Genomic DNA, 24,612 nt, shown 5'->3' with positions numbered 1-24,612 from the left:
TATTTGACCTTTGACCTTGAGGTGAAGGTCACAGTGACCTAATTCCAGTGCACTACACACCTTCTGTTGGTGATGCATGCATACTTAAAGTTTCATCAAGATATCTTTAATGGTTTAAAAGCTATGGCCCGGACAAGTTGCGATTAGAAGAACCAGAAGAAGAACCAGTACCAATACAATACGTCTCTCTTCATTTGAAGGCGAGACATCATTATACTGGTTAAATCCATGGATAATAATTTGTGAACCGCTTTGAGACGACCTACAAACTAGGTTATGGTGAAGCGGTATATAAGAACCTCTAATTATTATTATTATCAAAACGTTTGTAACTGCATAGTCGCTCATGTCCGTTAAGTTTGCTCAATGGGAATTTATGAAAAACATGTAAATGTGACTGTGCAGTCGCTCATGTTCATAGTTTGCCCAATGGTGACCAATGAAAAACACTCAAGTCAAGTGTGACTGTACATAGTCACTCATGTCTGTAGTTTGCCCAATGGTGACCAATTAAAAACACTCAAGTCAAGTGTGACTGTACATAGTCACTCATGTTCATAGTTTGCCCAATGGTGACCAATGAAAAACACTCAAGTGAAGTGTGACTGTACATAGTCACTCATGTCCGTAGTTTGCCCAATGGTGACCAATGAAAAACGCTCAAGTCAAGTGTGACTGTGCAGTCACTCATGTCCGTAGTGTGCCCAATGGTGACCAATGAAAAACACTCAAGTCAAGTGTGACTGTGCAGTCACTCATGTCCGTAGTGTGCCCAATGGTGACCAATGAAAAACACTCAAGTGAAGTGTGACTGTACATAGTCACTCATGTCCGTAGTTTGCCCAATGGTGCCCAATGAAAAACACTCAAGTCAAGTGTGACTGTACATTGTCACTCATGTCCGTAGTTTGCCCAATGGTGACCAATGAAAAACACGTAAGTCAAGTGTGACTGCACAGTCACTCATGTCCGTAGTTTGCCCAATGGTGACCAATGAAAAACATGTAAGTCAAGTGTGACTGCACAGTCACTCATGTCCGTAGTTTGCCCAATGGTGACCAATGAAAAACACGTAAGTCAAGTGTGACTGCACAGTCACTCATGTCCGTAGTTTGCCCAATGTGACCAATGAAAAACACTCAAGTCAGGTGTGACTGTACATAGTCACTCATGTATGTAGTTTGCCCAATGGTGACCAATGAAAAACATGTAAGTCAAGTGTGACTGTACATAGTCACTCATGTCTGTAGTTTGCCCAATGGTGACCAATTAAAAACACATAAGTCAAGTGTGACTGTGCATGGTCACTCATGTCCGTAGTTTGTCCAATGGTGACCAATGAAAAACACTCAAGTCAAAGCAATTCAATGCCAAGCCTTGAAGATGTTTGATCACACATGCAGTGTGTAAACATCCAATCTTGTGACACTGCTAATAATGGCTATTTTAAACCATTTTATCAGTGATAAAACATACGGAGTTATTGGGTAAATACATTTATGCAACAAACAGATCTGTCTTGATTTATCATTTATAGCTTACCTGTATGCCAAACATATTGTACCCAGACATATGTACTAGCGGCAAAGAACAGCCATTGCACTGGTATAAAGAGGTAGCAAATGACATCTGATGTTACTGCGATACACACAAAGAACACTGAAAAAGCCTGTAAAGAAAAACAATAGGAATCTTTGTAAAACTCTGGAGTGAACACCTGTCAGAATTGGAAAGGCCCCAGCTAAAAAATATTTCAGCCAAATAGTAACTGCATTACTTGTAACAGAACCTATGCCTACTGAATTTATTTAAATGTGCTAAACTCAAGTTATATAATTATCTGCCATCTGTATTGCAGGCTTGTAGCACCTGTTTTATTTGCAATCTAGTAATTGTATTAGTGTTATCTTTTCACTGCATGCATATATGTGTATGCATGTCTATGGGTGTAAAGATGAAATAATGAACTTGAAAAAAAAAATTGTTTCATCAATCATGAATTTCTGCAATACTTCATTTCTTTTGGTTTTTATCTTATTAAATAATATTTTATTTCCTTTATTAATTCATATTGTACATAAAAGAATATCTACTAAATAAGATTTTCAAGTCATATTAATTATCATTAGCTGTAAATCACTTTATCATCGTGTGTACTTAATTTTGTAAACTAGTGTTAAAATTTGAATTTGTCATTAAATATGCCAATACAAAAATTAATTAATGACATAGCAAGAAAACTGATCAGTCCCAAAAATAAAATCATTAGCTAATTAAAACCATTTCCCATAAATTTTAATATTGATTAGGATAGCTAGCAGTGTCAAGAAAACTTAAATAGAATGTCAGTGTCAGTCTAGCAGACTGTTGTAATGATTCACAAATGCATTGATCAGTCAAACGCCAATCAACTATTTGAGAAATAGACTTTTTGTCTGAAAAAAAACATTAAAACATGTCCTGTACAATATAACCCTTCATTTAAGTTCCTTAGCCTGAATCCATCATAGTACAAGAGATTTTTTTTTAATAAGTATGATTTTTTTAAATCACTGAAAAAATTGTGCAAGCTACGGTCTGTGATGAATTTAAATATTAGTCATTGTACAACTAGTTTAATTTACTTGGCAACCAAGAGTTTTTCCCCCTGACTTAACATGCTTGTCAAATCTTGCAGTAATGGAAGGATTCAGATTTTCAACTTCACTTTTGACTTTTGAGATCAGCAAAGTTCCCTTTACCTTGCTTTTTGTTCAAATTAATTAATCAATTCCATAGAATATCATATCACATTAAATCTCCAATTACTTTAAACAAACTTTAACAGGAATTGTCCGAATTACATTAAATTATATATAGCTGCTAACATAAATGCAAGTTTGAAATATTTAATACAACATCAGCAACAAGAGGCCAAAAGCCACATAGTTTGATGGCAAAATGTCACAGGTGTAATGTAAGGGGAAAATAGGACAAAGGAAAGATGTCTACTTTTATTTAACAAACATGTCATGTAATATAATTTAGGAATTTAAGATGGAATAGTCGGTTGGTCAAAATGTAGGTCAGAATGACCTGTTGTTAGCATGCAACTTTTCACCATATATACCAGGATAGGTGTTTGCAAATAAGTTGTAAGAAATCAAACCTGAACTGTCAGAATCCAAGATGGACACCAGTCAGCCATTTTGTCTTTTGGATCAGTCTCAAAAACATACACAACTACAGACCAAAGGGAACTTACATGTTAAACTCGGGAAAGACCCATCCAGTACTTTTTGAGAAATACCAGTAGCAATAACAAACCTTAACTGTGTAAATCCAAGATAGTCTACTATCAGCCATTTTGTTTATCTGATCAGTCTCTAAAGTGATCATGCACAACTAGAGACCAAGGGAAACCTATCTATTAAATCTGAGAATGTGCCCCTCCAGTCCTTTGAGAGAAATAGCGTTAACACACATCAACTGCCAAAAATCCAAGATGGCTGCTGGTTGGCCATTTTTCTTTTAAACCGATCAGTCTCAAATGTTAACATGCAAAACAAGAAGCCAAAAGGACCTTACATATTAAATTTGAGAAAGATCCCACCATTCCTTTCTCAGAAATAGCAATAACAAACTTTAGCTGTCAAAATCCAAGATGGCTGCCTGTACTCAATTTGTACAATTTCGAATATATCTCGAAATAAAGGGTTTTCAAAATCTGTGTGTTTCCCACAGGAAAAGCATGAGTCAAGTACTCAAATACCTGTGTGCAAAATATTATTATTAGGTAGGTGGCGCACATGAATGCCCACTTATCTTTCACAAATACAGCCTGGGTTTTATTCCCCGATAGGATGTGAAAAGGTACTGTGTCACCTGTCTGACAAAAACCACTGATAAGCACAGTGAATGATTTGACTATCTAAGATGAAACAAACTATCAGACAGACAAAATTATCGTATAAAAAAATTAATGATTTGTAAAGGTACAACTGCAAAAGGAAATACTAGTACCTAATCATGTACCCAAGATTATTTCATGTTATACATTATACGTTTGTGTAAAAGTTTTAAGAAATGTTTTAAGAAATGTTATTATTCTTTCAGTATCCCAAAAATTTCAATATCTTATCACTTTGAAAATAAATACAATACATTAAGCAGATACATACCAATCCTTGGTATTTGAATGAATCATACACACTCCTGACTAGAAGCCAAAATGGCCACAGGTACTCGAAGCGAAATTCCAATATGAAATCTGCCATCAGCACAAGGGCCCAAACCATTAGAAACTTCAGGTACAGAAAAGTGCTGCAAAGAAATAAAGTGAAAAATATCAGTTTTTAACATAAAAATACCATTAAACAAACAACACATTTGCATCAAAGCAACATGAAATCCATTGATAGCTTGGCTTTGCATGTACATGGTCAAGTAAGTGTTGCTAATATATAAGCCAGACTACCTACATGTACGTGTTAGTGACTATAGGGCCCTGTGTATACACTTTTCATCAATTCCAGGTCCATTCTTAATTATCTTACATCTTTATGACATCTGTCAATAAGGCAATCAATTAACAAGGTGTTTATTGTACATTATATTAATAGCATATGAACAGAGATGCAAAATTCACTGACACAGACCTAGTATATTTATGTCTGGGCCAGCAAAAACTTTCAATCTGTATTACCTATGTGAAAATACAGGTCAAACTAGTACAATATTCCAATATCTGCCTGTAGGCTAGTACTTGAAACATAAAATTATACATCCCAGACAAGATCTCCATACATGTCATTCGTAATTAAATACAAACTGTATAACAAAACATGCCTGGGAGGGAAGATTAACTAAACCTGAGGAAAGTATTATGGCTCTGAAGGGTTAATTAAAGTCTGTTGATCTTTCTAAGTTTTAAACAAGTGTTAAAAGTGAAATAAAATTTTCATCATATTAAATTTATGTTTTTTTATGCAATACTTATAGCATTCAAATTCCTGTTATCATCTGAAAGCAAAAAGGAAACAATAGATTATGTTTCAATTCTTTGTTGGTTTCCTTCTCCAGTAGGCAGTGTTTATTTTAAGTTAAGTCTATTCCACTTGAATTTGGAGCCACTACTACATTGCAGTGCTTTTCATATGTCAATGTAACAACTACATCTAAAATTAATAAGCTTTCATAAATAAGGATTTGTCTTTTAGATGATATACCAGGTATATACTCGGTGAAAAATATCATTATTAAGCTATAATTCCAGAAATTTCTAATTTGGTTAACGTTACTAAAACACTTCCCCCACCCCACCAATTCCAAGAGCACATGATTATTTAGGTATATGGCTACATATAAACTGGAATAAGATGGACTGTATGATGCCTAACAAAAGTAACTTATAATGTAGCATTAATGAACCTCTGAGGTAGTGATTAATTCCAGGATTTCTTTTATCACTAAAATAACTTCCTCAATTTTATAACAAAGCAAATTATTACAAATATAAAACAAACGTTAAACTTCTGGATTGAATGCCAAAAAATCATCTGAAAAACACTAGTTCTTGGTGTTATAAATGAAATTTGCAAATGAAAATAAACTAGTACTAATTGTAACGGATGGCCGTTACAGAAGTCCCCCAACGACCCCTGTTGGACTTAGGGACTTAGGCAAAAACAGACAACAGCTAAATTGCGACCAACGAGATGACTCCATTTTGTTACCATGGCAACTTAGCTGTTCGAAACTGTTACCATTGTGTTTTCGCATCCCTTAAAACCCCTATGTACCAATTCCGGGCAGATTCAGACCACAGATAAATTTCGACCAATCATAGGCCTCCATTTCTTTACCATGGTAACTAAACTTTTCAAAACTGTTACGATCGTGTTTAGCATCCCTCAAAACCCATGTGTACTTATTTTGGACCGAATCAGACAACTTCTAAATTTCGTCTTATCAGAGGCCTCCATTTAGTTACCATGGTACCTGAGCTTTTCGAAACTGTTACCATTGTTTTCGGCATCCCTCAAAACCCCTATGTACCAATTCCGGGCAGAATCCGACAACATCTATATTTCGACCAATCAGAACCCAGTATATAGCAGCCATTTTGTTTAATTAGAAAACGGATGTCATAGTTGTGTTTGCGGTACCATCATACACCTACATGCCAAACTTGGAATGCATTGGAAAATTTATGTAAAACATGTAAAATAGGATAGGTGACATTGGCTAACCTTAGCGAACCTTAGCGAACTATTCGAAACTGTTACCATTGTGTTCGGAATCCCTGAAAACCCCTATGAACGAATTTTGGGCAGAATCAGAAAACAACTAAATTTCGACCAATCAGAGGCCTCCATTTCGTTACCATGGCAACTGAACTTTTCGAAACTGTAACCATTGTTTTCGGAATCCCTGAAAACCCCTATGTACGAATGTTGGGCAGAATCAGAAAACAACTAAATTTCGACCAATCAGAGGCCTCCATTTCATTACCATGACAACTGAACTTTTCGAAACTGTCACCATTGTGTTCGGAATCCCTGAAAACCCCTATGTACCAATTTTGGGCAGAATCAGAAAACAACTAAATTTCGACCAATCAGAGGCCTCCATTTTTGACCAATCAGAGGCCTCCATTTCGTTACCATGACAACTGAGCTGTTCGAAAGTGTTTCCATTGTTTTCGGCAGCACTGAAAATCCTTATGTGCCAATTTTCAACGAAATCAGAGCCAAAAACTACAAAACCGGAAGTAAGGTTCTGGCGGCCATCTTGGACTTCCGGTCGAGATAAAAATAGCCTGTTGCACACCTTGACCCCCTAATGAGTATATGTGTGAAGTTTCATGATGATCCGCTCAATGGTTTCTGAGAAAACCTCTGGACAAGTTCATGGCTGAAGAAGAAGAAGAAGAAGAAGAACACAGAGGAACAAAAACAATAAGTCCCCAAACCATGTTTGGGGGACTTAATAATAACTGAAATCAAATGACAATGTCTCCATAAAAGTTTAACATGACAGTGTCCTCAGTCCTCAGAACATGTAAACTTAAGCTAATTACATGAAAAGAATTTGACCATTCAAATGCCTCTTCAAATGTGTCATATTGCTCATAATGCTCATAAATGTAGTAGAACTTATCAATGCACATTGACAACATGTTAAAAAGCACCCATTAGCAATAGTTGGGATATTATCTTTTCTTGTATCCTAAGGATCCCTGTCCCACTTTCAGGTAGCTAAGTCGGGTATATATTGAGTCCATAGTTCAAATCTGTCTGACCCCAATATTTTTTTTAATCAGAACATTGTTGTTAAAATGTATTCTATTTCACCTTTCTATTCTTTTTCCCCAAAAAATAATTCTGCAAGGTATGGTTTTCTCTCCAGAAATGATTTTATGAACACAATACAAAGTCATGCCCAAAAAATGTTTCCAATGCATAGTTTTTTTTGCAGTGGTATAGGGATAATAATAATAATTGGAAGTTCTTATATACTGCTTTATCACATCCTAGTTCATAGGTCATCTCAAAGCGGTTCACAAATTATTATCCATGGTTATAGGGCCTTTGCAACCAGCCAATACATTTCTCAACACCCTGGGGACTAGTATACAGCCGGAGATGCCATCTCGGCGCTAACAACTTCCATTCAACAATTCTAGCACTGCCCAACCATGTACTCATTTACAGCTGAGTAGACTGGAACAAGCAGAGTCAAGTATCTTGATCAAGGATACAACACATTGAGGTGCCGTGGCCAAACCTGCAACCCTTCAGTCATGAGCCTGGCGTCCTACCACTGGACTACCGTGCCTCCTCAACATGAATCCTTAACTTGTGTTTTAGTTTCTGTTCATGATCTTTTTTTAGGACACACATGTACAGTACAAAGTCCTTAAAAGAGGTACATGTACATGTAGTTGCTATTCCCTGCTAAATACTCATATTTTGGTAAGCGCATGCAATGACTGGTTTACTTGTGTCAGAATTACATGACCAAGTTTGATACTGTGATAGTGTTGAGTTCCCACTCATTTTTCTATCTGGGGGTTTTGGTACCCCCAAGGTTTGCAAAACAGGATTACGCAAGCAGATTTTGGGGGTACCAGTTTTTGATGTCTGGAATGATGTACTTATTATATAAAACCAAATAAGAATTATCATATTCAGTGTGTTTTCATTCTGTGCTCGATATTTTGTAAATAATATTTACCTGGTACTAAATATTTATTAATGATAAAAAAGAATCTGTACATGATTTAATTAGAATATGTGCGTACCACACACATATCAGCGTTAATGGGAACACTGGTGCTAGGTGCTTTCAGCATGGTATTTTAGTAAGTGATGCGTAGCTCTCTGAATTCTGCAACAGAAACACTATTGCAAAGAGGAAAACTCCGCAGTTATGACAGAAAAGAAAAAGGTACATGTAACAAGCCCAAAATGTTACAATGGAGACAACGCTACCAACCAGCTATCTATGTCCCCTATATATTCTGCAGTGTCCCATATAAATCAACTCTAGCAATAACATAGTGGTAAAGCAACTGAACTATTTGTATCTACCAATTAGGTAACAATTTAATGCACTTATTAACAACATAAAACATTCACTTGTATAAAGTATACACTACAGACTGCCTGAATATATAAATTTTCTATTTAGTAGCTGTGTTGTTAAGTATTGGGTAGTGCTGGGAAACGGTCAAATATTCAAGATCGTTAATCGGAACTCCATAATCGTTCGATAATCGATTCTCGGTTTAAATGACATTCTCGTGTAACATAGAGGCCGCCTGATTTATTATCTGATGTAATTGTGCCGACTAATGAGAAAATACTTGTTTCCGAAATCTAGGCGGAAGGAAGGATTCAATTACATCTCTGTTTTGACTCAAAACTTGATGACAACTAGGTGTACCCACAGTTTAGGTACTAATTACCCCCATTTGAATGCTCCAATCACTATAACATACCATATTAATAATAATTTATCACGAAAAACACTCTGCTAGCTTCATTTTACTAGCTTTCAAATTTGGCGGTTTCGGTTGATACAAAATGCAGATGTATGTATTATATGAAACGAATACAAGTGACACAACGAAAAGCAATTCTTCTGTTTTACCATATACAATTCCATTTTTATATTAACCACCAAATTTATAATGTTGGTGCAGATGTTGCGTCTGCTTCAAGTCAGAAAAGGATTTCAATACAATTGAACATAACCGATCTTTCATCAGCAAAATCGATTATAGGATCGGATCCTTTTCAAACTCGATTTAATCGATGTTTCCGATTATCGGTACACCACTAGCCAATACAATACAGTTTTACATTATTAGAGGATCTGTATGTAGTGAGCCATAGTGTGACAGTGTAATTAATAATCTAACAAATTCATCATTTTGTTAAGATAAGAAGCATTAGGCCTATAGTTAAATAGACCAAAACAAGACCTATCAAAAGAATATAATTAGTCCCAAAGAAAACTGTCTTAACAACAACAAAATCTTTGATCTTGTCACTGAACCAGTAAAGATAAATAAAAAATAGCTTAAATTTCCTTAAATGTAGTGTTTGAGAAATGCATGACTGAACAAAACAAGTAGACTACTTCCATTGTTTACCAGTGATTTTTCTACTTCCTTTCCGCAGGGGCCTGTGTCTTGTGACTTTGGGAAAACATCACACACAATTAGCATTATTTGAGGAATATAAGGTGATTTTTGCATATAATTTTTGAAAATACAGCAGGAATTTTGCCCTATATTCACTCTATAATAAATAAATCACTGTTTACAAAATATTGAAAATCACATTAATATATTTCAATTGCTTTCTGTAATGGACCTCAAGAGTTCTGGTAATTTCTATATATCTTTCCATAGGAAACCAAGGCAAGTGGACTGTATAGATCTGTTCTTTACTAATTAACATGATGTACTACAATTTTTTCTGCATATAAACAGAACACTTAAATAGGATATTTCTGTTTACAGGAATATGTGTTCTTTTAATTAATAACTAAAGGAAATTTTGAAAAGTCCTGTATTGTAAACATTGCATCGATCCAGTGATATTAATGTAAATAGCCTTGTTACACATTAGATATGGCCTACAATGAAAAGCTTTATAACACATGCTCTTCTGAATTTTAAAATTCATTTCGATCATAAACACCGGGCTAATAAAGCAAACCACAAATACAATCTTTTGGATTTATTGTTAACGTGTAACAAACATGGCTGACAGGTAATTAGCTGGTTTCCACCGAGTATGCCTAAATGGTAAGACAGCAGCTGATTACCATGTGATGTTGCAACAGAGACTGTGGATTATTGTAAACGATCTCTTGTAATGCGAATTAAAACTGCATTTCAAGACAAACAACAGTGTCAAGTGACACGAGATGGTTGTGACCATGTGCAGAAGGTCAAAATATCTTGACATACAATACACAATTTGTTGACAATTTCGACTTGAGCCTTATATCTGTCAAAGTTGTCTCCATATGATAATTTTGCAGTACAGCCTGCTGCCATATTGAAATGGGGAATGTACCTTCCGTAGAAACCTTCCGTTATTTTGCTTCGCTTTGGAAGGCGTCGTAGCTTGCCACAATCAGCATTTCTCCTCTTCATATTTTTCGAGATGTATACCAGCACAGATTTTGTGATCCTCGCATGTATTCGTCGTGTATGACACCAAAACAAACTCAAAATTTGTGTATTGTCTTCTGCTCTTGTCAACCTAATGATCGCATGCGCTCTCGAACAATCTATTTCCGCACGCTGTCGGCAACTCTCGGATATTTCCGTCACCACGCACCTTGGCATTCTGGGACGCAATCATGGCGATGCACGTACCGACACCACCGGGCTTTGCCCAGATGTTAAAAGACGGTGCTCAGGTAATATATATTCCATAACTAAATGTGAAACTCAGTAAATTAATTACTAGACTGTTATTTTTAAGTTTTTCTTCAATCACAAAGAATCCCCGTGGCGTTTAATCGTCTCTTTTCCAAAGACCATCGCAGCCATGTGACAACCATGCTGTTTATGCTATTTGTGTTTATGATTTCCAGAACATTCTCGAAATGTTTCCATAGTGTTCGTTTAAGAATACAACTTAAATGACGAAGTAACATAATATTCTTTCACATTACTTTGTTTGGTTATTAATAAGGTCTCCGTTGTTTATTAACATTTGGTAAAATCATGATCATTCATGATAATCAACCCACATGTTTTTACATGTCCAAATTTTGATGGAGTAGCCTCCCTTATCTTTATAGATATTTAGTGTTTTGTGTTGAGCTATGATGTGTTTTGTCTTTCCATTTCCTGCAGTTTTTACATGACATTTTTTAAAACTATTATAAAATTCGGTTGTGAAAATTTGATCGGGTGTGCAGAAAGCACATTAATATTAAGAATAGTCCAGGTTAGACACTAACTTTCTTAGGCACAAGTCCCCCATAAAAAGAGGTAGCTAGCCCACCTGCCTGTAGGCAGGGGTGGGTGCAAGAGCGGGCAGTCGCCTCTCCAGGGACTTTCCTGGGTATTTTGGGAATTGCCACAATCAACAAATTGGGTAAATTTCGATACATGAAGGGAAAAATTGTTAAACTGCATATTAAAAAAACACTTAAAACACCAAGTAATACTGTATTATGGTTTTTATAGTTACAAAAAGTTAGTAACACTGTAGTTACACACAGATAGTCATAATTATAGACATGTTTTTAAGTGGCACACTGGACGTTGCAGCAACCATGGTTACCGTTTGACTTTCTGAAGTGACCATGCATATGACAGTCAGTCTGTGGTCATCACTTCCGCCTCGTCATTGAGACTTGCCGGGGTCGGTCTTAACATTTGTTTGAACTCCAGCCAGTTTAGTTTTTAGTTTGTGATCAACGACAGAAAGAGCAGTGTTCACTTGAGAAGGGTTAATAGTTTGAGTGGTACCCTTCAACTTGTCGCTACATTGCAAACTTACAGTACAGGGATCGACTTTAGGCTGCTTGGGAAAGAAAGACGAAATCAACAAAACGGAACCAACAAAATCTGGATTAGAAAAAACCGGTGAATTGATTGGGATTTTTTCCTGAATTGGGAATTTTCCCAACTTTTTCTAATTGGGATGGTACCGATATTTGGTACCATTTATATAGGCAGGGAAGTCCCTGTCCTCCCACCAGAGGGGAATGGAGGGGTCTCCCCCAGTAAAAAAATTAAATGAAGAAGCAAATCCTGCATTCTGAGCATATTTGGATGTAAAAGCATGGTTAGAAAAAAAATGAAATTCTGACACTTTTTTCCTCTACATTTCAATTCTAATTTACTATCTATAGCAACTCATTCAGCAGCCTGTTGCATTACACGCAGCCTTAACATGTTCTCTAACAAGCCGAATGTGCCCTTATGCTGTCAAAGATGAAAGTTTGAACAACTAGTAACAAACGTACCGCTCCCCCTGCTGACCCCTTTTTTAACGCATCACAAAACATAACGTTCGCTCCTTTTTCCTATACCAGCCACTTAACGACTGTTGGAAGGTCCGTTTCCGCTTTTGACCTAGGACGGGGCCTTGCCGTGACACCAATAATTTCCTTTTGACCCCAATTGACCGGAAGTCTGTGGATGACTTTGGATGTTTTCCATCAACAATATGCAGTTTGGTACGATCGAAATGACGAACGTCGGGTCAAAGAAACTGATTTCTACATGGTTTAGACTATTACACATAGTTAAATCCACCATAGTATACAGTAAAATGTCTTAAAATTACACTAGCCCATCGGGCTAGCATTGATGGGATGGAAGGTAGCCCGAACACAACATTCAATAGCCCCGGGCTAGCGTTAGTGTCAAACCCTGATAGTCAATTTTGAATTGAACGGTTCTCAAAGTGTGTGATAACACAGTGGAATTAAAGGGCTAGTTAAATGATCTGTAACTAGATGTGGGAAAATGAAGAGACCTGAATCAAGTCATTCTGTACCATCGGCACCAGTCAAGCTGTTCCAAGATCTGGTTCATCCATTCCAAAAATTTTTGCTTTTAACACACGAATGTGTTAAATCGGTACCATGTATATGTCTCATAAATTTATGCTAAATACCTGCCAAAATAAACAATTTAAGTATCGCTTTTCATAATTTAAGCCAATCAATAAACAATCTGGCTGTATAATGCTGTGTCATTTTAAGGTAATTACAACCAATTAACGACGGACATTACTACTTGAAAATCATAATTTAATTAGTGTTAAATAATATGTAATTTAAATAAAATGATACCGTAATAACAGTTTGGTATGGAACAACTTAAATTCTTTGTACCAATGTTTTAATCTTGGTATGAGTTGACTGCTATATGGAACCCTGGCATGGTGGTATTGAACAACTGGATTTCAAGAGACCAGACTTGAGTTTCGAGGCCAAGACACTCTGAAATCTTGAGCAAGTCATGCTGAAACATAGACATGTACAGTACACATGTGTACAGGTGAACCAAGACTTCTTGGTAAACTGGTGTAAAAGTTATGTTTTAAGGTAGCTTAAAGATAGTTGTGCAAATCAGAGTGGTGTTAATAAAAGTGGCGTTGAAATTTGATCAAAACATAAGGCTAGGTTTGCAAAATTGTGATCGTTATAAGGATTATTTTTCTTTAACATAAAGCAGGGTACCATCAAGTTAAACTGTATTACTATTGTTGTGAAATACTTGTTTAAGTCCTTTTCAAAAGAAATATTCTGTAAAAATTGCTTGTTGCCATGCATTTTACAGAACATGAAGAGATGCTTTACAGGAAAAGTATGCAAGAATTATGTTTTGAGGGCAGGCTAATGTATTTAGAGTGAGCTGTAACCTTTTTTAATTCCTCTTGCCTTTTTACTTTCACATTTTTTGAAGTGAAATATTTTATTAATATTAGACAAATATATATAGACTCTGTTGAGAATGATGACATGACAAATATTTCACATTTGTCTTTGAATTGTGCAGCACTACAGCGGACTAGAGGAGGCAGTATATCGGAACATAGATGCTTGTAAGGAGCTAGCCAGGACCACAAGATCTGCACTGGGTCCACTTGGTAAGATGATATAGCAGGACACTTGGACAAAATTCACAGAAACCTCAGCAAACTTCTTACCTCATCAAAAATGCTTTATCTACCCAATCAGTCGACAAATAATTTATTAAAATCAGTGTTATCCTCAGAATGTTGCTGCTTTAATTGAGTTATTTGCTGGTGACTTGTATTGTGATATATTTTGAATTGTGAAATAACGTATAGTTATAACCCTACACAAATGTCAAATATGAAAATTCTTTGGATAAGGTCATGTTTCAGGAAAACAAGATCATTGTTGCCTTTAAGGGAAAATGTTTATCGCTGCTCATGCAAACTTATTTCTTAACTACTTTTTATTAAGCTCATACAATGAATTGAAAGAAAGATAAGAGTATTCAGCTGAATTTATCAAATAGGGTAATACCATGAAACAAAATGTATATATACTTTAAGGGCCAAGGTGAAATCACCATCATTTTAGAAAGAAGAAAAAAACTATGAAAATCATTTTACATGGTCTTGAAACCATTCTTGTCTTGCAAATTTTTTACAGTTTTAAGACATTTGCAGACAATTGTGACTTTAAGAAGAAGTGTAAGATGAACTATACATATGGTTTGTATTGTTGTTTTATGTTGTAGGCCAAAATAAGATGGTCATCAACCAACTGGAGAAGCTGTTTGTGACCAATGATGCCGCAACCATCTTACGTGAGCTGGAGGTTCAGCACCCAGCAGCCAAGATGTTGGTGATTGCATCTCATCAGCAGGAGCAGGAAGTTGGAGATGGTACCAACTTCACTCTTGTGTTTGCTGGAGCTCTGTTGGAGCAGGCCGAAAGTCTGCTGAGGATGGTACGCTCAATTATGATCGTCAAGTAACATCATCACACATCAACATCAGGGGAAATCCTAGAATTTGAGAGCAGTGGGCCATTTCAGCAGTTTTTAGTCAATATCAAAATTAAGAGGAGCTATTCTATGTAAAATTAGAAGAAAATTGGAACATGAAGGGGTCACTTTCAGTTTTTAAGGGTGAATGGCCCCCTCCAGGATTATCCCTGAACATTGTTAAGTGTACTTTGTCTGTTAAGTCAGAGGTCCTATACTCCTAGATTTCTTATTAGACTCCTAACATTTCTTGAAAGAAGTTAATGTAGATTGAGCAATGTATCAAACAGTAGCATATTAAATATTCCAGCCAACTTACTAGTTAATTATAATGTTGGTTACTAAATGATAATGTTGGTTACTAAATTAAAATGATTTATGAAAGAAACGTTTGAAACAATGGTCATTGAAGCTGCAATTTTGTTTGATCAATGTATATATAATATGCTTAAGCCTTTGTTCTTTTACTAATTATGACAAACATTGTTTTTATGACATTTTACAGGGTTTGTCTGTAACAGAAGTAACCGACGGATATGAGTTGGCTGCTAAAAAAGCTCACGACCTTCTTCCAGGTATAGAAAAAAATATACAGTTATATCCATCTGTCTTTCACAAAGATTATTTAAGCTTGAGGGCAAAATACATTAATCTTTTGCTTTATTCGTCTACGATACACTACAATATAGAATCTGACTAGGGTCAGGTTCTGATGATATTTTTTACTGCAGCCAGTAAATGTGATGCCTTCAAAATTCTCATTGGAAAAGAAACATGCAAGCATGTGGGTATTGAATGAAAGTTCACCAGAGTTTGCCCTCTGATGTGACTTTTCAGACCCTAAGTGTAGAGCATCATACAGACAGAGAGAATGATGGAATTATTTTAATCACACATTAAAAACAAATACTTTTATCTTGAAATTTTTTTTTTTTCTTTTCAAAACCTCATGATTACATAGAGACAGCTTACTCATTTGGTCAAATCCCTGCAGTTTAATGAACTGGTAGGGGTTTTTTTGTGCAAAATTATCAAAATCAAAATTATTGAAAGGAAACATAATTTTGGTATTGCATTTACTTTAAGCCAAAAATATTGGGCTCTTCTTTCCCTATTTGCCATATGACGTTAAACCCTATACAACCAACCCTATCTGCTAAACATTTTCGTTTTAAACAAGCACTTTATAAGATGTAAGACTAAAATGCTGTTTCTCAACATTTAAAAAAAAAACCATTGAAATATATAGCTTTTCTTACTTTTATCCTTTAATAACTGTTGTAGAGCCAAAAGCAGAAACAACTATTTTTCAGTGTGGTCTGATATAAAATCTTTCTTTGTTATTAGGTTGGAGTACCTTCAAACAATGATTAGTTTTACAAATTAACAGGTTTACTAATATTTCTTTGGAAAGTAAAAAATGATTAGTCTATTTTCACAGGTTATCCAATAGTTGTGTCTGGTTGTTTTAGATCTTGTGTGTGGAGAAATAAAGAACCTGCGAAACAAAGAGGAGGTCACAAAGATTGTCAGATCTGCTATCATGAGCAAGCAGTACGGAAATGAAGACTTTCTCGCAGGCCTTGTTGTGGATGCCTGCAGTAAGTTAAAAAAAACTGACAAGTTTTTTGTGTAATTATTAGTAGTGTTGAGTACTAATGGAAAATGTATTGCAAGGTGTTTTTTATACTTTCACACGTATTGGTATGTTAACATTAACCAAAAAGAACAGATTCATTTAAATCAATTAATTTAGGGGCATTTTTTGTAACCCCAACTATTCACACTTTCTTTTTCTTGGATCCCTCTATTGAATTGAACTATCGAGACCCTACCACCCATAGGTCAGTTAAGCTTCTTGCTGTTGCTGGTGCTGTTCTATATCTGGGGTAGCCTTTATACTGAAATACAATGGGGGGGGGGGGGGGGGGGGGATGGTATGATTTGTTGCATTAAAAACACTTTTGAGACTGGATTTAGGTTCCTTTTTTTTTAACTGTTTCTTGTACATACTGTTCTGGAGTTGTTATCTTTTATTAATAATTAGCTGCCAAATGTTAACTTTATATTAGCTTATTATCTTCATTGGAGACTTTAAGTTGTGTTATATTGACCTTATGTCAGGGTTATGAATCTACTTATGTTTTAGGTTTATATTGATTAACCATATGTTGACTTTTTGAATCCATTTCCTCACGATTTTTATATGAAGTATTGAGATTGATATGTGTTGTTGTATTCTACTTTCAGTATCCATTTTACCTCAGAAAGTGAGCTTCAACGTAGATAATGTCAGAACCTCCAAAATTCTGGTAAGTTGTAATTACTGAGTCTTAATTCATTGAAATAAAGGGTTCTATAGAAACCTTTATGTATTAACCATTGCTCATTTCTGTATTAAAATAGGTCTAATAAACATTTTGAAGAATCTAGATTTTTATCAATTTTCATTTTAATTCTAATGTATGCGTCAGAAGCCCTTACAGCCTTTACCTTGGAAAATATATGTATATACTTTATTCAGTTATCTAAATTATTAATTAAAGTATATTACAAAGTATTTGGAACTGCTGCACTTCCATAAGTGGTTATGAATTTGACCATTGTAGGGGAGTGGAATCAATAATTCATCTGTAATTAGAGGCATGGTGTTCAAGCGACTAGTTGAGGGAGATCTAACCAAGGCTGAGAAATGTAAAGTGGCGGTCTTTTCCTGTCCACTCGACTCAATGCAGACAGAGACAACGGTAAGAACAGTTTGATTTTGATTATGTCCCTTTGAGTCTCCTTCAGTTGCTTGCCATGCAATCTGGCTGTTGATTTTTGAAGTACCTCCATTTACAATAGTTACAATCTGATTAAATGTTTTCTCCAGCATGAAAAATTTAGTCCTTGAACAGGGCTAGAAATTAATTTTGAAAACCACTTGTCAATTGGGAATTTTTTACTTGTCAAGTCCTTGTTTACAGCAGAATGCCAATAGACAGCATGCAAGAAGACTTTATATTTATACAATAAATCAAGTTACCTTGAATCGGCGGGAAGTTCAAACACATCATTTTTAAAATTAATACATTACATTTCTAACTAGTGATAGACCAAACCCTGCTTACCCACATTTTGGATTGTTTTCTTACCAAGATCTTGTGAACAATAAAGTTATGAAGAATATATTCTAGCAACTTCAAAGAAATTAATTCCACTGAATATAACATGTTAATCTGGTTACCCTGCCTGTGGTGCTAAGGGCATACATAATGTTGTATTGAAGATCCAGCTTTGTAAGTAAATTAATCCTGGAGAGTTCACCTTCAAATCATATAGCTCAAGTGAATTGGTCAGTTACAGACTATACAGTCCCAAATATACATGATCTGGACTTACTGTGGATATGTTGTGTTACACATATATAGAATATTACCGTACAAAATGTAAGTTTGAAATCTGGCGGCAGTACAGATTTTCTAGAATCAGCACAAAAAAACCCGGAGATAAGTAGGCAGAAACTATTTAAGAATTCAGAGAACACTTATACAAATAAAATACATTACATTTTATAACTAACAGTTTGCAGGGTGCCACATATATACTAAGTCCTTACCTCTATACATGTTTGTCTACTGGGAAAGGTACAGAGATTTTATAAGCTCATTACCAATTGTTTTTTCAGGGTAAGGTATTGATCAAAACAGCTAAAGAATTGACATCATTCAGCAAGGGAGAAGAAAATTTAATGGAAGAAGTAAGTACAAAATGATACAATTAGGTTGTTTTAGTAAAAACATTTTTTTCAAATGAAGTACTTTCATTTAGAGATAATTAACTTAAAATTTACACTAGTAATGGAAAATGATCATGTAGCAGACATGTGTTTCCTAAAATCTTTTATGCAGTCATTAGAAATCAAAATAGATTGTGTATCATTTTGTTTACAGGCAAATTGTCTACATAAAAAAGAAGATGTTGAAAAAATTATATTATGTTTTCTTTCCATAGCAAATAAAAGCAATAGCTGGCACTGGCTGTAAGGTGGTGGTATCTGGAGGAAAGGTTGGTGAGCTTGCCCTCCATTTCTGTAACAAATACCAGCTGATGGTGGTGAGGCTGATGTCAAAGTGGGACCTGAGGAGACTGTGCAAGTCGATAGGAGCCACACCCCTTCCTAGAGTTGTAAGTAGCATTAGTTTAACAGCTGCAAACTAAAGCATCATTATGTGACATAAATTTTGAATAGAACTTGTTTGATGTTTATCAATTAAAGTGGCATGTTTTTTGGGAGGAGAAGGTTAGTTCGTCTTATTCCTGTAGCATTATAGCTATACAAATATAACTCATATTTATTTTGCCAAAATAAATCCGCATTTGTAGTACAAGTTTTTCTAGGTTTATAGTGAATTATTATCTCCTATAATGTTTCTCAGAAACGACAAGTTATGGATTAGCTGAATTCTTTTGTTCATTGCAAAAAAAATGTAAGAACACACCAAAATTGGGAGCTTAACAATAGTAAACAAATTTTCAAAGGGATTGAAAAGTTTTCTTTAAAGTTTATATGAAGTCTCTGACATTTTATTTCAGTTGTATGATTAGGAATGTACTAACATGAATAAACTTAAATCTAAAGGTGCCATATAGAAAATAAAGTTAAATGTAGATTTTGCTGTTATTATGGTCGGATAAAATTATGTGAAATATAAAACCTTCAAACTGTTAGCCTAGAGAGTGTGAAGCATTGGGACTTGATATGAATAAATAAAAAAGATAATTTTCTCCACATTTCAGACCGCACCAACAACAGAAGAATGTGGATACTGTGACCATGTGTTTGTAGATGAGATAGGAGACACCGCTGTTATTGTGTTCAAACAAGGTATAAACTGCATCTTTATCAACGATTTTTAGCTCGACTAGCTTTAAAGGGACAATTAAGTGAAGTAAATTGTTTTGATAACCTGAAAATCAAGTCGAAACTGAAAATATATATATCCTAACAAAAGTTTATGTAGTTGATAATGAACCGACCTGAAGCCAACGTCCAGTGTGGTCAGTTTCTTTTTTTGGGAAAGCCAGTGATAAAAATAGCTACGACCGATTTAGCGCAATATACCAACCTTTCAGTGAGAAGTAAACATGTACAGCACTATGCTGTCGACCGACAACATAGTGTCAGTTATGTGTCTGAGTTCACACATAACACACACAATACATCACAAGTAAGAATTATAAATATCATAATATATACCTCTATCTAATCAAATATTTTTGTTCACATTTGGATTTGAATAAAAATGAACAGGTCCAATTAGAGCATGCACGCACTGAGAGGTTGCCGCAGAGATAATTTCAAAACGCAGAAAGTACAATATCAATAGATCACTCGATCATTTATAACGATGTTTGAACATAAAAAAATAATTGACCTCATATACAATTCTTTTCCTTCAGACAAGGAAGAGAGTGCAGTGTCGACCATCATTGTCCGAGGCTCCACAGACAATATCTTGGATGATATTGTACGTGCTGTTGATGATGGTGTAAATACATTCAAAGCATTAACAAAGGTAAGGGAGACAACTAATACATAAACTCAACTTAGAAGGTTTGAAATTTGAATTGCAAATAAAAGTAACTGATGTATTTTAAATTCAAAAACTCAAAAACAAAAATTGTTGTGCAGGATGTGAGGGTCGTACCAGGAGCTGGTGCCACTGAAATAGAGTTGGCCAAGCAGTTGACCACATATGGAGAGGTGAGTGTTCATTTTATGTTACTCAATAGAAAAAGAAACATTTTTCTGTCAAAATTGTTATGTGTTTTAATTTTAAAGTGTCAGATTTTCCCAGATTTGTACCTAGAACAAATTCTCAGAAATTATCTCCATGCAACACTTGCAAAAAATATCAATAGCTCTGTCCATTGAAACAATATCACTAAATATATATTTATATTATTTTTCTCAAAATCCCCCCCAAACAAACAAATATGATTTGAATACAGAATTGTAACCAAAAAATTTGATGTTTCTCAAAGGGGCAACCTGGTCTAGAGCAGTATTCAATTATGAAGTTTGCAGAATCTTTAGAAGTTATTCCAAGAGCTATCTCCGAAAATGCAGGAGCAAAGGTAAGAAACGTTCTCAAATATAAATCAGGTTTTTAGCTGGTAATGATTCCAATATATATCTTGCCAACCATATCCTTTTCACATATACAGTATTGATTAAAAAGAATTTTATATATTTACTTTGTGCATTAAACCTTTGTTTTGTCTATATTGAAATGAAACATTAGTCATAATGGATTTTGGTTTAGACTGCTTTGTAGTAATCAAATTGTTTCTCTGTGGCCAATTTGCATCTGTTATAAACCCTCTTCATTGCAAATCTTATAAAATAAAATGCAAATCTATCGAAAACAAAGATGCAGGTTTAACTGATGTCAGTAATGTAGTTTAATGAATTGAGATGAAATTCAAGCGTGATTTCAATCTATTGCAAATTTGGGGGAAATATATGATGGATGCAATGCAATGGATACAATAAAATTGTACCCACCATAGGTATAAGAGATGGTATCTTATATTTTGACATATAAAAATATAAAGAAAACTACTTTACCTTTTAAAAGGATTTTTTTTCTGAATTAGAGAAAATTCCCTCATAAAAATATATATATTAGCAGATGTTAAATATATATATAAGCAGATGTTCAAGTCTCTCTCTCATGGAAAGAGAAGAAAATATTCCCTTCCTCATCAAATGTGTGAAAATTTGCCCGAAAAAACTAAGAATTGACTTTGCATTATCTAACCTTGTACTTAAATGTGTAAAGAATACCATGACCCTGTGATCAAAGTGATTCTGAAACACAACTGTCCAGGCAATATGATCCTATTATTACTGTCAATCAGAGGAACAACACCTCTCTGACAACAATTTAACATTTAACATTGCATGTACTAAACATAGAGGAGAACCAACAAAGGAACTAACCATACGATTGTTATTACAGGCCACTGAAGTACTGTCCAAGCTCTATGCTGCTCACCAGGAGGGGAAAAAGAATGTCGGAGTTGATATTGAGGTAATTTTCTAGACCTGTCCACCACTGTTACAGAATCAAACTAGGTGATAAAACTTTATGCTATTGATGTGATAAACATGCTTTAATAGCTTTTATTATCGTGCAATATTTCTGTTTGATCAGAATCGATGAATAATACAGAAATGTGATCTTGTATAGTTTCTTGTCCTTCCTGTACCAATAATATTTTTCATTAATCATAATAATCAGGGTTTCGATGTCTGCTTGTCAGACAAGTTAATTTTTGTGAATTTTACTAGTTTGAATGTTAGACCCTTTTTTTGCTTTCTCTTTTAAGAACATGAATATGACCACTTAGAAAAGTGCAATTCCTATTTTTTCCTCTTTTGACTCATATTTCAGGAGTACTGTATATATATATATATATATATATATATGCAACATTGTGCATTTTTCTTCATTTTCTTTTTAATTTGCGTGTGTGACAGGCTAGTCCAGTAGATGTGGCCGATGCTGTAGAAAAAGGAATCTTAGATCTGTACCTGAACAAATACTGGGGCATCAAGTTTGCCACAGCAGCAGCCTGTACTGTACTCAAAGTGGACCAGGTGAGATACGGTTGTGGTCTTTCCCATTAGTAAGGCACTGTTCAATATTAAATATGATTATGTGACTTATTTAGGGATTAATCATGAAAGTTATGTCACAGCACTGTTTGTCATCTGTATTTTGAGAGATATATATTTTCACGTTCATTTAATTAATCAAATCTTAGTTTTTTTAAGATACATACAAACGAGGAAATGTTCACATATGCAATCACATTCTGTAATTCAAATATTCTATATATCTGTGATAAATATGATATACATATGTATATATATTTGGGTTTGGATATTTTGACACTTATTTACCTGGCCAAAAATAAGTATGCAGGAAATAGAAAAGTTTAGGTTAGAATTTACATATCTAATAGTGAATTTAGATCCTCAACAAAAAACTGATAATAAGTATTCAAGAAAATTAGTAAAGCACAGTATTATATATAATGTTTTTTCATTGACAGATTATCATGGCCAAGCAAGCCGGTGGACCAAAGGCAAAGGATAACAAACACTGGGATGATGACTAAAACTATACATTGGTATAAGGAATTGTTCAAAGGACATGGGTGCCTCCATTTCTGTTCAAATGACGTTCATGGATACTTCCATTTCTGTTCAAAGGGCATACATGGCTGCCTACATTTTATATAATCCCCCTTCTTTTGTTGATGAGAGCGCCTCAGATTTTGTTTGGAGAATGTTTAGATATGAAATATATTGTATGTTTGAAGATGTGTAAGAGAAAGAAACTTGTGTGCTGATGTGTGTATTGAACTGTCATGGGCATGTGAGAAACATCATGATATCTATAGCAATTTGAATTAAACAGGTAAAAAAGTATGAAGGAGAACCTCTATCTCATTGAATTAGCTTACATAATTCTATATTCCATTTTGTTAATTTTCTGCTTTGATGAAAGAATTTTTATTTTGTTTGTGATATTACAAATTAACCACGTTATTTTTGGTGATAAATTATGAACCACAATATCAGATTATTCTATCATGGCTTTACCCATATTTATTTATGATACTTATTGAATTGCTGATTGTGGTTAGTACAGCCAAAAAACCGCAGCTGCAGAGAAATTGACTACCAGGTTAAACTCTTACAGCTTTAACATCTGTAATCGGATGTTATCAAGAGGTGTCATTTAAAAAGATACTCTATTCATTCCGGTCCGAATAGTTTATGGTCTATAGGAATTGTGGATGAAAAACAGGCAGATAGATGGTTCTGTTCAGAGAAATATGGAACAAAAATAGACAACTGGATCTGTGATCAAAATCTGACGGATGGATGGTTTAGTTCTCTTATTGCTATTAACTGTTCAACTACTGGTACAACCTAGTGCTATTTGGACCAGCTGTCTGTCCAATCTATTGGTTAGGACAGACTAGTCTCATCGTGTGGTGTGAGAGAAGTGAGAGAATTATTTATACTTGATCAGCTTTGTACTTTCAATGTCATGTACTCCTTTGAATTCCTTTTTTTATGTGATCGCAGATTTTGCCCCCCAAAAAAATAACAACATTGACTGAAAGCTTCTTGTTTGTTTTTAATACATCGTTTATATGTTCTAAAAAGAACAATACATTTTAGGTAATACTTTAGGTATGGTACAATGCTTAATATTTGCCCATTATAATTTCCTTTTCATCTTGATCAAGAGAACAGGAATTTACTGTGAGTCCATTGTCTTCAATGGCCAGGGCCTGTTTTTCCAAGTTTCCTTGGCTTTACGAGTCATCAAAAATCTTCGAAATCTGGATTTCGAGAAATATTAAGAAATTTATAAACGTTTTGGTTTCATGTTTATAGGGGGTCACTTTGAATATAATATATTTTTATGTCAAACAAACAAATTTGCTTTTCCTGTAACATGGTTGAAAAAAATCTGTATGTAAACAACTAAATTTTCAAAATAGTTTTATATGGTTTATAAAGGAGAGGGATCTTGACACAACAATTAG

The 24,612-nt window shown here is 34.7% G+C and overlaps 2 protein-coding genes across 2 annotated transcripts in view; one reads left to right on the top strand and one right to left on the bottom strand.

Moving 5' to 3' along the window:
• The window catches only part of LOC110464125 (macoilin-like), a 29,635-nt gene extending 18,840 nt beyond the window's left edge, over positions 1–10,795 (bottom strand). Inside the window, exons 1-3 of the mRNA XM_021519189.1 lie at positions 10,575–10,795; positions 4,161–4,302; positions 1,543–1,669 (exon numbers count right to left, since the gene is read on the bottom strand). Of these exons, the coding sequence (XP_021374864.1) occupies positions 1,543–1,669; positions 4,161–4,302; positions 10,575–10,654 (349 nt within the window). The 5' untranslated portion in view covers positions 10,655–10,795. The remainder of the gene's footprint in view (positions 1–1,542; positions 1,670–4,160; positions 4,303–10,574) is intronic.
• Positions 10,796–10,817: 22 nt separating this feature from the next.
• LOC110464126 (T-complex protein 1 subunit theta-like) lies at positions 10,818–24,182 on the top strand. The gene is made up of 16 exons (XM_021519190.1): positions 10,818–10,923; positions 14,030–14,120; positions 14,744–14,955; positions 15,497–15,566; positions 16,464–16,592; positions 17,242–17,303; positions 17,601–17,738; positions 18,662–18,733; positions 18,988–19,161; positions 19,774–19,861; positions 20,437–20,552; positions 20,669–20,740; positions 21,022–21,114; positions 22,002–22,073; positions 22,523–22,642; positions 23,101–24,182. Exons 1-16 carry the CDS (start codon positions 10,864–10,866, stop codon positions 23,164–23,166), a joined length of 1,635 nt encoding a protein of 544 aa, XP_021374865.1. The 5' UTR covers positions 10,818–10,863; the 3' UTR covers positions 23,167–24,182.
• The last annotated feature ends 430 nt before the right edge of the window (positions 24,183–24,612 follow it).

Source organism: Mizuhopecten yessoensis, unplaced genomic scaffold (genome assembly GCF_002113885.1).
Source record: "Mizuhopecten yessoensis strain PY_sf001 unplaced genomic scaffold, ASM211388v2 scaffold10963, whole genome shotgun sequence".
In the NCBI taxonomy this organism is placed as follows: domain Eukaryota; kingdom Metazoa; phylum Mollusca; class Bivalvia; order Pectinida; family Pectinidae; genus Mizuhopecten; species Mizuhopecten yessoensis.
The sequence above is the reverse complement of the archived record's forward strand: the minus strand, read 5'-3'. Positions and strand labels throughout refer to the sequence as shown.